This window comes from Botryllus schlosseri, chromosome 14, assembly GCF_051294905.1.
Source record: "Botryllus schlosseri isolate E-star chromosome 14, Bs_hap1, whole genome shotgun sequence".
In the NCBI taxonomy this organism is placed as follows: domain Eukaryota; kingdom Metazoa; phylum Chordata; class Ascidiacea; order Stolidobranchia; family Styelidae; genus Botryllus; species Botryllus schlosseri.
This window is the reverse complement of record NC_137249.1, coordinates 1,011,442-1,028,379: the sequence shown is the minus strand read 5'-3', so window position 1 is coordinate 1,028,379 and position 16,938 is coordinate 1,011,442. Positions and strand designations below refer to the sequence as shown.

The window sequence follows — 16,938 nt, the reverse complement described above, 5'->3', positions numbered from 1 at the left end:
TTACCGAGAATGCCATTACCGAGAACGGACATTACCGAGAATGGTCATTACCGAGAATGGTCATTACCGAGAATGGTCATCACCGAGAATGGACACCACCGAGAATGGACATTACCGAAAATAACCAATGTCAAGAATATAGCTTACTGGGACTGACGTTGTCGAGAAATGTATACCTGAGCATCAATACCGAATGTGGCAACGCCGTGATGCTCTCACACGACATGTGCATATGCATAACATGCCTGCATTACATACATTGCATTCTCGGTAATGTCCATTCTCTGTGGTGTCCATTCTCGGTAATGTCCATTCTCGGTGGTGTCCATTCTCGGTAATGGCATTCTCGGTAATGGTTTTCTCGGTATTGTCCGGACACCCCTCATGGGTCGTCTCCACATCAAGTAGAACCAATCAATTCTGTCTCGCCACTTGTGAGACCATTATTAAGAAAAACAACCCTCAGTAATTACACAACAGCACCTGTCGTGTATTTATAACATCGTGTAACATTCTTATCATTGAATATATCGCACCGGCTAACCGCCTTCCTTAAAGCCGTTCAAATTCCGTAAATATCTTTCACAGCTCCAGTGTCAAAAGATGATTAATTACGCTAAAAAAGTAGTCCTTTTACCGATGCGTGTCGAGGCACACGTACGTGAATATCTTCCGTGCGGCTTGTTACATTGTTGTGTCATTTCTCAACACGTTTCCATTTGTATCGCCTCAAAATTCCAGGCCTGTAGTTGAAATGATGCGGTCGGGAGCCTGAATCGTAACGATGTGTTTCAGAAATGATCGTCCGTTTGTGTTATGCTGGCGGTTAAGTTATGGCGTGACTATGGTTTCGAATGAATTATGTCCCCGTGTACGAATTGATGCGTTGTTTGTATTTTAAATTATCAGCGTTACCATCTGCCACTGTTGTAAATTTGAACTTTTTGGCATAGAGCGCGCTTACGTATGTTCACAGTTTGCCTGTGAGAGTGTTGCTTGAAGCGCGCGTGCAAAGTCCATCACGAGATATGATTAGGAACTGAGCAAATTAGTGTTTTAAACTGTTTGGAGGAATCTTATATTGCAACTTTTTGCAACTTTACTACATTTTTCCTGTAACTTTTTGGAGTTTTTTCGATTTTTCATGGAATTTTTTGCAAGTGTTTTCGACTTTCTATCCTACTCACTTTTTACTGGAAATATTTGGCACCATATGTAAATAGATCTCTTGATTATTTCACTATCTTTTAAATTTCAGGTTTGACGCACATTCAGGCAAACCGCTGAAAATTATATTTTCCCTGGGTCAATTTTTCCCGGCTATTGATATTTTTGAGTTTTGCTACAGTGCCTTGGGTACGGAACGATTCGAGTATCTCACACCCTAATAATTTCAAGGAACTTGTCCATAATTGCAACTTTTGTGAAAAATCAGTGCAACTTCCAACGGATTTGACTGCAACAAAAACTTGCCCGAGACTCATGAGTGATACAGCCCTAATCGCTACATTAGACTCGCGAAACAGACAGGAAATTCAGGCCGTCAGTTTGTTGATAAACATTACACTATGATTCATCCCAATTCCGAGCCACTATCATGCCCTTTCCCTTGAATTCAAGGAGACTTGTTGATAGTCTTGGAACTTCAAAAACACCTACGGTTTCCTATACAACCCGCCAAGGATTGTATCAATTCTTATGTCGCCATTTCCATTTTGGTCTATCTGACAAAGTCATAACATGGCCAACTGTGCAATCGGGTTATTACGCGCGTAATGTCACGAGCCAATTATCCGCACCCACTTGACCTCGGGATTTGTTGTTTCTTGGAGGCTGGCGAGGATTATGGTTGTTTGTGTTGGCGAGTATTCATAACATAGCTGTGTTGCCTGTCGATACGTGTGCCTGGTTTGCAGAGACGGGCAGTAACGAAATACTGGTACATTTTTAATTTTTAAAGCACTCAAGTAGGTTTTGCGCACTGGAATCACCACTCGAGGGGTTATGTTTTTAAAATACTTCCACGTGACAGTTTTCAGTTTTTATGGCATTATGCAAGCGAAGGGGTCGCTGCCCTCAATATCGTAGATAACAATCGATTGTTTACGCGATTCGCTACGCGTCAGGCCGAACAGTTGCTAAATTAATGTATCAAAAAGAGGCTCGGACGAAACACTCCATGCTTTTCTCCTTACGCGTTTCTTTCGTCAGTAAAAATGAATAATAGATGTTTACACTTCAACTGTTGAGGGATTCTGTTCCAATCTATTTTGCCGGCTGTGTCAAGGTGAAGTTGTATGACTCATTTTGTTGTACGCCTTGTAACTCCGCGGTATGTGTGTCGAAAATTTAGAGCTGGATTGATTCTGTGCCGGGTCGAGTATGACGTAAAACGTATGTCACTTTTACCTAAACCTTGATCGGTCGCAGCATACAAAACATGTAGCACAAAGCTAGTTAGTTGAAATGACAAATCTGTGAAGTCGCGATTAACCCACAGCATTGTCACCAAGTGCAATGAAATATGCACGGTCGAAAAAATACCAAATAATCTTTTTTGTGATGTAGAGCTGGCAATATGTTGTTTGTGGTCGCGTCAAATGTACATATTTAAACTTTACACATCATTCCGTACCGTTATAACGACATATTGAGCGTTTCTCGAAGCATAATAATCAGGACACGAAGTAGCACTCACCACAAACATTAGGTGTGCAGCGTTACTTATATTTGTCTCAAGTCACTTGCCTCGGAATACCGTTGATGAGTGCAGAGACCTTATTTTTCGTGAAGGTATTCTCATCGTCACTACCACTGAGGTATTGTTTACACGTAGAGTCCCCGACTGTAATAAGAAATGTATTTGCTGAGACCTGCCGATATTGACGTACCGTTACTGTGGGCATGCCATCACCCGCGTGTGAGATTGTCGATAAATTGCAACTCGCGGACACACCTGCGTAATGTGCGTTGGAATTACGATTCTGGTAAAAAAATCATGAATTTGTAACATTCAAGTTTTCCATTTTTCTGTCGGTTGCATGGAATATCGCATCCATCACTATTACAGCAGTAGCAGTAATTGGAAACCTGTTTAAGTGGCGAGCGAAAGAATGCTTTCCGTAGCGAAAATGATTACAGTCAACATTGAACTCGACCGCTACTTCAATTAATCACCAGAGCTGGACAACTAATAAATTGTCAGCTTTACATATCAGAATAGAATTTTAGCCACACAGATTGGTGTATTTGTTAAATAGCCACCATAGCGAAAGATGAAATTACACTGAATACATGGGAGAAAAATGGCGTATTTACTGGATCTTCACCATATAGCGTAGGTTGCAAATACACTGTAAATACCGCGCATTGCTGGGAAATAGGTGTATTTACTAGATTGCCACCATAGCGTAGGGTGCAAATACACTGTGAATATATGGGTGTATGTACAGATTTCAATCATAGTATAGGTGCAAATACACTGATAAGTGATCATGCATGGGTGGAAAATTGGTGCATTCACTAGATATTCCGCCATAGCGTATAGGGTGCAAATGTAGTGCCAATATATGAGCCGAAAATACCTGTTTTTACTAGATCCACACCATAGCGTAGGGTACGAATACACCGGGAATACAGGGGTGGAGAATGGGTGTACTCACCATTTCCGCCATATAGCGTGTGTTCAAATCAAGACATCAGCATTTTAGCAAATATCGTTTCACGCCAATGGGTGAAAACGATTCAAATACACCAATCCTTGCTGAGATATCCGCCACGTCACAATAGTGATAGCATAATGACCACCATTTCGCGTGTCACGGTCCGATATCCGTAATTCGATCTACCGTTAGCGCAATTGAACTTGCGATCCGCGGTTCAACAATGATAACTCGCCGAGAAATGCGGCAAGCAATTGGACGCGTTATGTCGAAACGAGGTCCATCTTTCACGAAATTGATTTGAATCGTTGCATTCCTTTTAAATCACCGAAAGTATGCCTGTTATGTTTAGTTATGAGTTATGTTCACATTATTATACTTTACAATACATGACGAATGATTTTGAGGTGAAATGGAGGTTAATCAAGAGTAAGCGTCGCAGATGCAGCATTGCTGTAATGCACAGTAAAGCTGTTCAAAAATTATTTTTTTTTCAGATTTTTGCGGCTATCAGCTAAAATTGTGAGGTTGACTAAAATTACGTTGTACACCAAACTTGGCTCAATTCCAACGAATAGAAGTGAAGCTAGTATTGTGTAAAAAGTTTGAATTTATTACAAAAGATTTAAAAAAGTAATTCAAATTTATAGGCTAACCATGAAATTGTTAAGTTATCTGCAAAAAATATGCAAAACAAATTTGACCCAATTCCAGCGCGTAGAAGTGAAGTTATTCGAGCCAAAATTGGTGGACAGTGTTTATTTTAGGCAACCTATCTATGAGCTGCCTTATTGACAATCTCTATGCAGAAATATACTGGATATTGCTAGTTAAGATTGTATTTCAAAATGCCTTTTCATTGTTAATTTGAGCCGCTACACACTCTTGTTCCTAGGCTTTTCAGTTAAGTGCAGTAATTGCTACTTAAAACAAGTGCGCTGTAACTTACTACCCAGTCACGGAGAATGACAATTTGTCCTGAGCATCTCAAAGAAATTTGATCCCTATACCTCTTCACCGTAATTCGCTAATTATGTTTGTTTTCGTTGGTAAGTGGAGATACTTGTTTGGATTTCGGATGGTAGTATGTGCGATACCTTGGTTTGATATTCGGTTGTGTTGTTCTGGGCGTCTTACATTTTTAAATCTCACGAGACTGGCATTTTGTGAATGTATAATTGCATATCTTAGCAACGGGTATGTCGTTTGTTAGCCAGAGTAAATATTCTGTTCAACTGGAAAGTACAAATGGCATTCTCTACAAGCCAATACTTCACGATTGTCCCACTAACTGCCTCATATTGTTGCGTTATTATAAGGTATGGTCTGCAACAAAATGTATCTGCACAGACTTGGGCAACTAGACAATTTTCAGCTTTTTCAAATTAGATTAGAATTAGAATTACAGTTACAAAGTTTTTTCCAAATTAGAATAAAATTAAAATTGTAGCTACAGTTATTCCCAAATTAGATTAAAATTAGAATGATGAATGAATTTTCAGCTTTTCCAAATTGGATTAGAATTAAAATTATAGCTACAAAGTTTTACAAATTAAAGTAGAATTAGAATTGTAGCTAGGCAGCTATTCCGAATTAGATCGAAATTAGAATGATGAATGAATTTTCAGCTTTTCCAAATTGGATTAGAATTAGAATTGTAGCTGCGCCGTTATTCCCAAATTAAATTAAAATTATATTTATTTCCAAATTATTTCCAAATTGGAATATAATTAGAATTACAGCTATAAAGTTTTTTTTGATTAGATTAAAATTATAATTATATCTACACAATGTTTGTCCAAATTAGATTAAAATTAAAGTGATTTCCAAATTATTTCCATATTGGAATATAATTAGAATTACAGCTATAAAGTTTTTCTCAATCAGATTGAAAATATGTCTACGCAATGTTTTTCCAAATTATATTAAAATCAGAATTACGGATACACAGATATTTCCAAATTACATTAAAATTAGAATTATAGCGACAAAATTATTTTTCAAGTTCATTCTAATAAGCATTAGAATGTCTGTAATGTCTCTCTGGCAAATGACTGTACACTTGATCCGGGGATTATCAACGAAAAACTCAAATAGTTCCGCTTCTACTTGTCGGAATTGACTCAAATTTGTTTTGCATCGTCTTTGAAGACAGCTCAACAATTTCATGGGGTTGACAGAAAAATTTGAGTTTTTTTTTTAATTTTTAATAATAAATTAAAAATTTCAATTCAAGATTGCACGGCCTTTACTGGTCGGAATTGAGTCAAATTTGGTGTGCATCGTTTTCTTGGACAACCTGACGATTTAGTCACTAGGAGAGTGAGGTTTGGAAAAAAAAGTTTTTTTTGAACAACCCTACTGTACGTGTACAGGAAGCTAGGCTCGTTTCGCACTATACAGTTCTCCTGTAGCATTTTCAGAAAAATCAGAAATTAGATTATAATTAAAGTGTGAGCATAGAAACATTTATAAAATTAGATTGGAATTAGAATTGGAGCAAAGAAACATTTAACAAATTAGACCACTGGAATTATCTTAGTGTCCAAGTTTGTATCAAGAATCGTTTCACAAAATCTAATGTATTTACGTCTTTTCCAGCACTCCGTGTTCCACATCGAAGTCAAAGACCTGACCAAACGCATCCGCACCGTTCTCATGGCCACGGCCGCCATGAAAGAACACAAGGACGACCCGGAAATGCTGGTGGACCTGCAGTACAGCCTGGCCAAGTCCTACGCGGCTACACCTGAACTACGCAAGACCTGGCTGGAAGCAATGGCCAAGGTTCACGAGAAGAATAAGAATTACTCTGAAGTAAGATCGGGATTTTGAATTTAATGTTTTTACGCACAGAGGTGGTCACTACTGGTCAGAAGGGTTGCTTCAAAATACCCTTTTTTCCAAATTACAGGGATTCATTCATTAAATTGTTAGTTTGCCTTAAAAAAAACGCTGCACGCCAAATTTGGATCGATTGTAACTGGTAGATGTGAAGATACATTATTTTCAAAATTTTGAATTTATTATAAAATTAAATTTGAAAAAAATTTTCACATTTTACTGTCAACCCCATGAAATAGTTGAGTTGTCTAAAAGAATGATTCATCCCAATTTTTGCTCACTCCCAACTGGTAGAAGTTATTGCAGTTGAAAATTTCGGATTACCCCGGACGGTGGGTAATCCCAGCATTATGGATGAAACACTCAAATGACTTCTCTTCTACGGGTTGGACTTGCGTAAAATGTTGTTTTGCATCGTTGTTGCAGACAACTCAAGAAATTCACAGGGTTGACAGTAAAATTTGAAATATTTTCTTGATAAATTCAAAATTTTCAAACTCCTGTGCGTTCACATCTACCAGTTGGAATTGAGCTAAAATTGGTTTGCATCGGTTTTTTAGGCAACCTAACAATTTAATCAAGAAAAAAAAATTCAGACAGCCCTATTGACTATATATGATTGCACTCCTGGATGACCCGTTTGATCTGATATTAGTGTTGTTATTTGCGACTCGATTATTGAGATGTCGACTTGTTTGTGTCTGGTAGATTCACTCTGATTTCACGCGTCGTTAGTGGCTATTTTTGCAGCTATCTCCAAAGGTATCTAGGTGTACAATTACGTGGTTGTTCCAATGTTCCAGGTATATTTTCTGTTAAAACAAGTTCAAAATTGCGAAGACAACGTTGCTAAGCGTGTCAATTCTTTGCTAATGTCTTGTGCTAGATCGTAGACGATAATGACACCGGTTATTATTGACATAGGCTCCGTGTTTAGACTGGTTTTGAAATAAATATCCATGGCATTCAGTGTGTTATCCTGGATGTTATAGGAAAATGACCATATGATATTTTAAATGAAATCTTATTATATAAATAAGAATATCATCACTGTGGAATGAAAGAGCTTATGTCCATTTTTCAAATTGCTAAAAAATCGAATATTTGTACAAAACATTTCGGCCCCATTCTTGGCCGTGGCTAACTTTGAAACAATGCGGCAAACATAAAAATGGATATGGCCGAAAAACGTGAAAATTTTACAAATACTTGATTTCCTACCAATTTTAAAATGGACATAAAGCCACTTTGATTCCACTGCGACCATATATCTTTAAATACATACGATATAATGAACCTGTTCACAATTTCATATTATTGTTCTGTAAGACAGTGAGATTCACAAATGTATCCATTTTCAAATAATCTGTTCAATTGCAGGCTGCAATGTGTTACATCCACATCGCCGCACTAGTGGCGGAATATTTGAAGAGAAAAGGTCAGTATATCCATATTTTAACTATGATACAGATAACTTGAACTAGATTACATATTTTGATATCATTTTGACTTGATATATCGATTTTGAATTCAGTACGAAAATGAATCCTTGAATTGGGTGGGTGTTGATTGTTAGTACGCTATCGTTCAAGTTCTTGTTATTTCTCCTAAATAATGAACTTGACTCAATGCCAGATATTAAAGATAACGCCAAAACGCCAGCGTCAGGTACGGCATTTTGCTGTGATTTTGCATGATTTTGGGCGATTGGGTGGCCAGCATGTCTACTGTCTAGTAATAAAGTGCTTGCCTTTATGCTATAGTTAACAGCCTTGCGGATTTAAATAGAAGTGTGTGCTGCACACACATTGTAGAATAGTAGCATGATGTAATTGTACTATCAAAAAAATGGAAGTATTCTCAGCATCTCGTTGGTCAATTTTAAAGTGATATTTGACTGGCCAATAAGCTCGTTCAAAAAAACTCCTTTTTCATATTGCACGGGTTACCCTATTGCATTGGTTGTCTCGAAATTATTCTTTGGAACATGACTAGAAATTGGTGACTATGATCTCATTATAGTATGAATTATATTGGCTAGATTTTTCGATTTTTGGTGGTAGTATGCTACAACCGATATTAAGTGTCAAAATTATGTTGACCTTGAAATATAGACTGTAAGATTTCATTGGTCTGACTGGGACAGCATCTTTAGTGAAAATCTTTTAGCTGCGGTTCGGATAGAGTGTCTTTCTGAAGAGAAAGGCCCAAAAATTTTTCACAATAGTAGAAAAACTATACACTTTCACTTTATATGCAAATCTCACCCTGTGATCTTTGACCTTTGCATGCTTGACTAACTTTGCACGGATGTCAGGAAAGCACGTTAACGGACCGTCGTCTGAGAGTAGCGGTGGGGGGTTTATATCGAGATTTTTCTCTGTGACGCAACAATCGGGTAGCAACGAGGAAGGGAAGGAGAACAATTCTCTTTGTCTTGCTTCTGAAATTGATACGAAAAGTGAGTTGCATGTCAACGTTACAACAGCGACAGACTTTACGGCAAAGGTGGTCAGAAATGAACAACTTTTTGTCCAGATTCCTGGGATTCACTGATTAAATTGTTGAGTTGCCCGCGAAATGATGCACGCAAAATATTGCTCAAAAAGTTTCAAATTTTACTGCCAACCCCGTGAAATTGTTGAGTTGCCTACAAGAACAGGCAAAACTAACCAATAGAAGCAAAGTGATTGCAGTTAAAACTTGTTTATATGCAAAAATAGCATTTAGAGTGGGAAATCCCAGAATTATGAATGGAAAAACTTGAATAACTTCACTTTTATGGGTTGGAATTGCATCAAATTGCATCGTGTTTGTAGACAACTCGACAGTAAAATTTCCAATTCTTCTTTTTTTAATTTATAAGTTGCAATTGACTCTGCAGCGGCTTCTACTGGTGGAAATTGAGCTAAATTTGGCGTGCAGCGTTTTTTTAACAACCTAATAATTTAATCAGTGAGTCTCTGAAATCTGGAAAAAAGGGTTCTTTTTCTACAACCGTAATGACCACTCTAGTTCCTAGTACCTACCGAGGAATTAGAAATACTTAGTTAATGACCACCTCTGCCTATTGCTGATGCCAAACAGAATGCATTATTTCGTAAACGGATTCTATGGCTCTGCTACAATATCGATATTGCTTGTCAATTTACACCTGTTTGATTGTAGGCACTACATATGGAAAAGGTAGTAGGTGGGGTGGGGTGGGGTGTCTAACTCTTCAAGTGACGGCAGGCCTATAACCTGTTTTAGTATACTTTGAACTTATTTTTCCGACCAGGCTTTATAAGCAAAGGCTGTTCCGCGTTCCGTGCTATTTCGCCGAATGTCGAGAAGGAGGAATCCGCCATCAAGGAAGATACGGGGATGCAAGACGTTCAATATAACGAGGTGAAGAAAATTTTTATTTTTTATTTATTCCAAAAATATTTGCATCTACTACGCTGCTGATGATTTACTACTAACAATGTCTGCTTTTTGTAATCCACATTTTGATTGTTTAGGATGTCCTCATCCATCTTCTGCGACAATGTGTGTCTGCTTTGCATACGGCTGAACGGTACGAACTTCTGGCCGGTGTTTACCGGATGATGATACCTTTCTTCGAGAAGAAACGTGATTTTGAGGTAATTATCCAGAGTAGGCCCGTGACGGTGATGAATGAGTTTTGGCAATGTTTTCCCAAACAGGGTCTGATCCACATCTACGAGACATTGAGGAACGCATACACCAAAGTGGTCGAGGTCAACCGAACTGGCAAGCGAATGCTGGGCACTTATTTCCGAGTGGCCTTTTACGGACAGCAATTCTTCGAGGACGAAGACGGCAGAGAATACATCTACAAGGTAACGCCTGCTCATGGTTTGACGATGGTCCATGAAAGGCCAATGTCGACACTATAACCATAAAAGTAAAGCATGCGTCCCTATTTTCTGACTTGTCCTACCTTTGTCTTATTTTCAGCGCGCGCCTCAGATCACAAGCGAAAGTGGCATATTTTAGTTATCTGGTAGCTTTCAGGTATCAAATAGACCAGATGGCAATGGACTTCACAGCATTTAATTGATCAGCTTTACAGTCACTTCATTTGCTCGTACATGAAATAAAATAGAAAGACTGTGAGCTATTAGAATGATATCAATATTCCCAGTCTGTGATAGATAAAAGGTTAAGAAACATGGATTTGTGTCTTTCAGGAACCAAAGCTGACTCAGCTCTCTGAAATCTCGATGCGACTGCAGAACATGTACGGAACAAAATTTGGCAGAGAAAACATCAAATTGGTGCAGGAATCCAATAAAGTGAGTCGTAAATTTTGACGAAACAGCGACGGTGTGGAAATATTGGTCCTGGACCAAATGTAGTTTGTGTAATTACTTGAGTATTCTAAAAACCCTTATTTTTTCTAATATTGTCATGTTATATCAATCACTAGTTCTCCTTTTACTCGAGTAAACTTTGACCGCATCTGCATGCTATCTTGGCCAATTATTTATTATCAAACTTCATGTATTAGGTGAATCGCTCGGATTTGGACCCGAAATTCGCTTACATACAAGTGACTTACGTCCAGCCTTACTTTGACGAGCAAGAGTCTGAGTTTCGCAAAACCAGCTTCGAGCGTGCTCACAATCTGAAGCATTTTGTGTTCGAGACTCCGTTCACTCCCGGGGGCAAAGCAAGAGGAGGTATTGACGAACAATGGAAGAGAAAAACTATATTGACGAGTAAGTTACTTTCAATCTATTTTTTCCACAACAGATTTCAAAAGAAATAACGTAGCTTCAACTCCTCATTTTGCACTGCGGACCAAATTTTGTTTAATTACAACCTGTAGATGTAGAAGGAAAGCTGTTGGAGTCGGAAAGTTTTTAGTTTATTGAAATTGAGACAAATTTGCTGTTCAACGTTTTTTCATCAGTCCTAACACTTTTATCAAATAGCCAGTGAAATTTTTAAAACCCTAATTGTGAAACATGAAATTCTATTATCGCATAATTTTTTGTGTTTCAGCTTCTCACAGCTTTCCCTACGTCAAGAAGCGCATCACAGTGACGTCACAACGTAGTTTTGAGTTGAAACCGATCGAAGTCGCACTGGATGCGATGGAACAAAAATGCTCGGAACTCGAGGAATTGGTCAATTCCAAAACCGTTGATTTGAAGAAACTTCAATTGCGCCTGCAAGGATCCGTCAGCGTTCAGGTATATATAGAAATTTAAAGTATCATCTCAGAATTCCAAACAACTCTATTATGTGGCAGGTAAACGCTGGACCGTTGGCTTACGCCAAAGCCTTTCTTGATGACAGCAAACGATCCAATTATCCGGCCAATACCGTGGACCGAATGAGAAAAGCATTCAGGTATTTCCATGAGTGATTGGTAGCAAAGTAATCGTGTGACAGGGTTGTAATGACTCGAGTCATGGTTTCAAATGGGTATTGACTCGATATGTATTTGTGTGTGTGCATGACTCGGTTAACCGAGTCATATGATTCGAGACTGGTACGGCCAAGACAGACATTTCACTGTTACTTTGAAGAATAGGAAAGTTACCTCAATATTGGTAATCCGTCTATCAGTCCTGATACTTGGAAAATAGGGTCAGAAACTGTTAAAAGACTGAGGAAAATTACTATATTATGAATGCGAGTCATATCACTTGAGCAGAGTTAGAAAAAGCGCGTCGAACTGAAAACTGAACATAATGACTTGGACTCGGCCTCAAGTCACTCTACTAGCTGACTTGGACTCGGACTTGCTTAGGTGGTGAATTGATAATGACTCGAAATTATAAAAGTGAGATGAACTTGTGACTCGAGACCTTGTGACTTGGTTACTACTCTGACGTGAAGACCTGCTTCCGCAAGTAAAAAGTGATTTTAATGAGGTTGCCGTGAATTTTTTAATGATATATTGATATTGAAATGAACCCGAATATTTTCGACTGACACTCGTCAGAGGTAATTGTCAGCAACAGGTAGAGAATTAGAAAGAAAATTTCAGATCAACAATTGTATCACAAAATGTGACTTCACAAACTTAGCCTCAATCTATTATTTTTAGATTGATAATTTGAAAAGAGTTTTTCTCAATGTTTGTGTCGCTGCATTTTTCAGACATTTTGTGGGAGTATGCGGCCGAGCGCTCGACGTGAACGAAAAACTGATCATGTCCGACCAGCACGATTATCATCGGAGTTTGGCCGAATCGTTTCACATGATGGCCGAGGAACTTTCTACGATCATGCACGAGCAGGTGTGATAGACTTTGACTATTTAGATCAGTGGTTCTCGACATTTTTGACTTGGCAAACCGGTAAAACTTCAAAACAAGTCTTGTTTAACGGTGACCCTCCAAATATCACCAGGTAAAATTTACCTACGAAAAATGCATGCAACTCAAATGTAATATTGGAAGCTTTGTGAAAGCTGCCTTTGTTATTATTAGGGCGATTTTTTTTTACTTAAAAGACGAGAGATTTTGACCTAAAAATCTAAATTTTGACTTTTTTTTACCTAAAAAAATGAATTTTGACCTATGACCAATGTTCCCTCTAATTTTTCAAGAGTCTGCGATAACACGCCAACTCACTGCGCAGGCCCTCGGACAACAGTGCGCAACGACCCTCCAATAGGGTGATAAAACTAACTACTGGGGGGCTTCGCCCCCAGACCCCCCTACGGCTCTAGGCTTCTTCCGGTCTTATCATGTACATTGGGTGCCCATTTTGTAGTAGCGTCCCTAAACGCGCTAAGCGCTAAAAAAATTCTATAATTCATGATTGCATCGGCCAATGATCGTGAAATGCATATATATTGCTATAAATTTTTATCCTCTCCCTGCTCACATAATCAGATTTAACGGTAGAGCTGATCCAGTGAGGTGTGTTGGAATAGATAGGCCCTCTAAATAATAATAAAACATCTTCGGGCGTACCCGTTGATATAATGACTTCGTTACATGATGCTATTTCGTGACCCCCTATCTGCTATGTCAAAAGATATTGAAATCGCCAAAACGTACTAAAGTAAAAGACGTACACGATTTCAAATTGGTATTTCTTAACTGGAAAATAATGTTCCCTCGATATAGCATTTGTCTTGTTGTGGGACTCGGATCGCCAGGACAGGAACATTCGGCGCCAGCCATTTAGGCGCTCATGGACATGGGCAATTACACATATATTTGTAGATATCGAAGTTTTCGGTCAGCACCGGGGCAGTCTTTTTCGCCCAAGGTTTTCTCGCTGCTGATCGTTCTGGCGCACTTCTTGGATTCGCATGTTACATAGCCTTTAACTTCATATGTCTTGGCGCGTCATGGTGCGGTAATGGCCGACGCCCAACTGTCCATTTCTATAAATCATGCCTAATTTTTGTTGGGAAAGGGTACCCAAGAATGAGATATCTTACAACAATAAAACGCGCGTAGCGCGAAAAAAAAATCCTGAAAAATTTCAAAAAATACACCATGATTTATGTTAATTCTTGAAATAATTTTGGACCCCCTTCGAGCTCGGCCCCTCCAATTGGGGGGTTTGGGGTGCGAAAGTTACGGTCCTGAGTAAATCTTACGCCATGCCACGTGAAGAAGACTATCATTCGTTAGTTTCTCGCAGATTAACTTCGAGCTAGCCCATTGTTATTTATAACTTTGTTAAACCATGTTATTTCGCCATTCCCAGAAAATAATGCGCTATTGAAATGATATCAGTATCGCTCACGTGTACGAGGCCAAAAATATCTTCCGTGAGGCGCAGGTGATTGTGAACTCTAATTTCTTCACGGAGCGCAATAGTTACCTTTGCGGGGCGCACTTGTACCTCGGTTTCAGACTTCAGTGATAACACTATTTGGCCCTGGCAATGTTCCATCTTAATTTTCACGAATCTGCGCGCCTGCGAGGTCCATTGGACAACAGTGCGCAACAACTATAAAAAAAAACATCACTTCTGATTTTTTGTGCGCAGCGTAGATTTTCTGTGCCTAGAGACCCTTTCAGCACTGTGCATTTGCGCACCTGCGCAGCTTAGAGGGAACATTGCCTATGACGTATGCAAATTAGGTGCTTTCGCACATATTGTTAAAATTGTACTACTAATCTTCATTTCTGGTTTGAACTGTCTGTCCTTACGAAGTAGTTTGGCCTGAAAAAAACGTTTTTGGCTCAAAAACTGACAAATATTTACATGAAAAAACTAGTATTTAAACAAAATCTGACCCTAGGAAGAATTCCAGTAGGTACATCACGTATTATGGTAGAAATAATTCAAATTTGGTGTAGTACAACGAAAGATACTTTCCTACATTCTCTGGTAGAAAGTGTCTGTCTTTGCTAAGTAGCTTGCTAAGAATGGAGAAAGAACGTTCACCAGCAGCAGTTGTTGTTTCATTCTGACAATGTCGTCTACATCACAATTTTTCAGCTTGCGCTTCTTGATATAAGAAACATGCAATGCCCAAACAGTCCTGCTTCAGTTAGGATATTGCGGTACGTTGACCATAAAACCATGTTAACCTATTTGTTTCATTTGACGGTTTATGATTCACAATGAGCAGACGATGGGCCGTTTACAACGGTAGGTCTGTAAAGTAGGCTACACGCTGTAAAATATCGAATGATAAGTTCACCGAAAGTGCAAAATCTACGATACAAACGAAATTCAGAGGTCAAAAAAATTTGATTTTGTAAACAATTTTGACCTAACGTTACAATTTTGACATGTCAAAAAAAATCTCCCTAGTTATTATATATTTAAAGTGAAGTTTGTGACTCCAAGAAGAGCTAAAATGATTTAATTTAATCTTCAGTTAATCGGAGATGACGAAGACACGGTCAGCATAGCGGCCAGCAGCGTCAGTGAAGTGGATGGCGTCTTCTCTTCCATTTCCAACGCTTCATCACCGCACCACGCCCAGATATCGAAACGGACTAGCGTTGCCAGCATGCGGCCCGTCAGCTCCGCGAGTCTAGGCTTAAAGAGAGCGCTCCAAGGGGCTGTGTCGGACGCGTCTCACGTTTAGATCACGGTTTATTTGACTTGATGTTTGCGTGGAGTTTTCCGATATCGACTAGTATGATATCTCGCTGCTGAAAATAGTAACAGCGTACCACTCTAGACATATTACTGCAGGCCCAGGGGTTCTTAATCTTTTATCAGCAGCCGTTCAAGTTTTTTGGGTAGTCACCCCTAAAACTTCAGTAACCAATCACTAAAATCCCATCACTTTAGGCTATTGTATGCCTGACAAGCTTAAAACGACTAAAAGAAGACCATCACTTAGCAAAATTTCCCTTAAAACTAGTCCGCGGACCTCATCAGTTTGAGAACCCCCTACGTTAGTGATTCACATAAAATCAGTTCCTTGCATCCTTAGGCAAACTTTTTATTTTTATTTCAAATTCCAACCTATTAGAACTAGGACTTTCAGTTATTCTGTTTTGGTCGAATATATCGCTTTTCGGATTGTGTCCACAATGAATTTAGCATCCTACCCGCCTTCCATGCATTTTATGTCAATTGCACTCAAATATGTGAACCTAGCTTGTTTTTAGCAGTGTTATGCATTTTTGTAACCACAGAAACAAGAAACTAGTAGTAAACAGACTTCTGGCAGTTTTTATACATTCGTTAGCATTTGCTGGCCGATGTTTTGGATGAAATCAGAATTTTCTAGACTTTTGGTTGCCACGATACCTAATTGCAGAACTTTCTACACACTCATTCTCCAATCTCCATGCATTGTGTTCTTGTTGATTGATTTCAGAGGCCTGCCAATATTGGTCGTACGCCGCTGTACCTGTTCAGTTCAAAGTTTCAAAGTACCGTACCTTGTAGATTAGGGTCGTTCAAAAATAGTTATTTCTCTCCAATTTTACTGGATAGTTGATAAAATTTATAGGTCGCCTAAAAACGCTGCACATCCGAATTTTATCAACTAGCCAGTGAAATTTTGAAACAGAAGTTATTTTTGACCCTTTTGTAGACAACCATCGCGTTAGAAAATCTGATCGAATCTAGCAACACACGATGGTTGTCATACCAACAGGCAACGTATCTTTGAAACTAACACGATATCGCAGTTCCTGAAACTTGATAGCAAATGTGAAGCGTGTTGAAGCCATCCTTAGCTGCATTGTGTTTTTACGTTGTTTTATTTCTATGTTTCTGCAGTTGAATATCGTATGTTGTTGTATTATCGAGCATTTGTTTAGTCGGGTACGCCATTTTATATGTTAATTACGGTAGGTATCGAATATATGGGATAGCAATTTTTGCAAGTAACTAGAACCGTTTGCGAGATGTAAATATAGCGCACATCGTAAAATTTGTGTTCTTAACAAGACTTGGCAATTTGTTGGATTAATCACGGAAAAATGAACAGCGAAAATCACATTTTATGGTAATGTGGCTGCGGACTGCTTTGT

General features: G+C 38.7%; 1 protein-coding gene across 7 annotated transcripts in view; it reads left to right on the top strand.

The window, feature by feature from the left end:
* LOC145454980 (dedicator of cytokinesis protein 9-like) overlaps window positions 1-16,838 on the top strand; it is a 112,221-nt gene extending 95,383 nt beyond the window's left edge. For 5 of the 7 annotated variants that reach the window (XM_080332919.1, XM_080332921.1, XM_080332916.1 and 2 more), the window contains exons 36-48: window positions 6,264-6,479; window positions 7,887-7,944; window positions 8,142-8,174; window positions 8,824-8,967; window positions 9,787-9,896; window positions 10,010-10,132; window positions 10,196-10,351; window positions 10,703-10,807; window positions 11,023-11,233; window positions 11,520-11,710; window positions 11,770-11,870; window positions 12,627-12,765; window positions 15,321-16,838. In XM_080332919.1, coding sequence (XP_080189045.1) covers window positions 6,264-6,479; window positions 7,887-7,944; window positions 8,142-8,174; window positions 8,824-8,967; window positions 9,787-9,896; window positions 10,010-10,132; window positions 10,196-10,351; window positions 10,703-10,807; window positions 11,023-11,233; window positions 11,520-11,710; window positions 11,770-11,870; window positions 12,627-12,765; window positions 15,321-15,533 — 1,800 coding nt within the window. In that variant the 3' untranslated portion in view covers window positions 15,534-16,838. The remainder of the gene's footprint in view (window positions 1-6,263; window positions 6,480-7,886; window positions 7,945-8,141; window positions 8,175-8,823; window positions 8,968-9,786; window positions 9,897-10,009; window positions 10,133-10,195; window positions 10,352-10,702; window positions 10,808-11,022; window positions 11,234-11,519; window positions 11,711-11,769; window positions 11,871-12,626; window positions 12,766-15,320) is intronic. The other 2 variants (XM_080332917.1, XM_080332920.1) reach the window with 2 other exon arrangements.
* The last annotated feature ends 100 nt before the right edge of the window (window positions 16,839-16,938 follow it).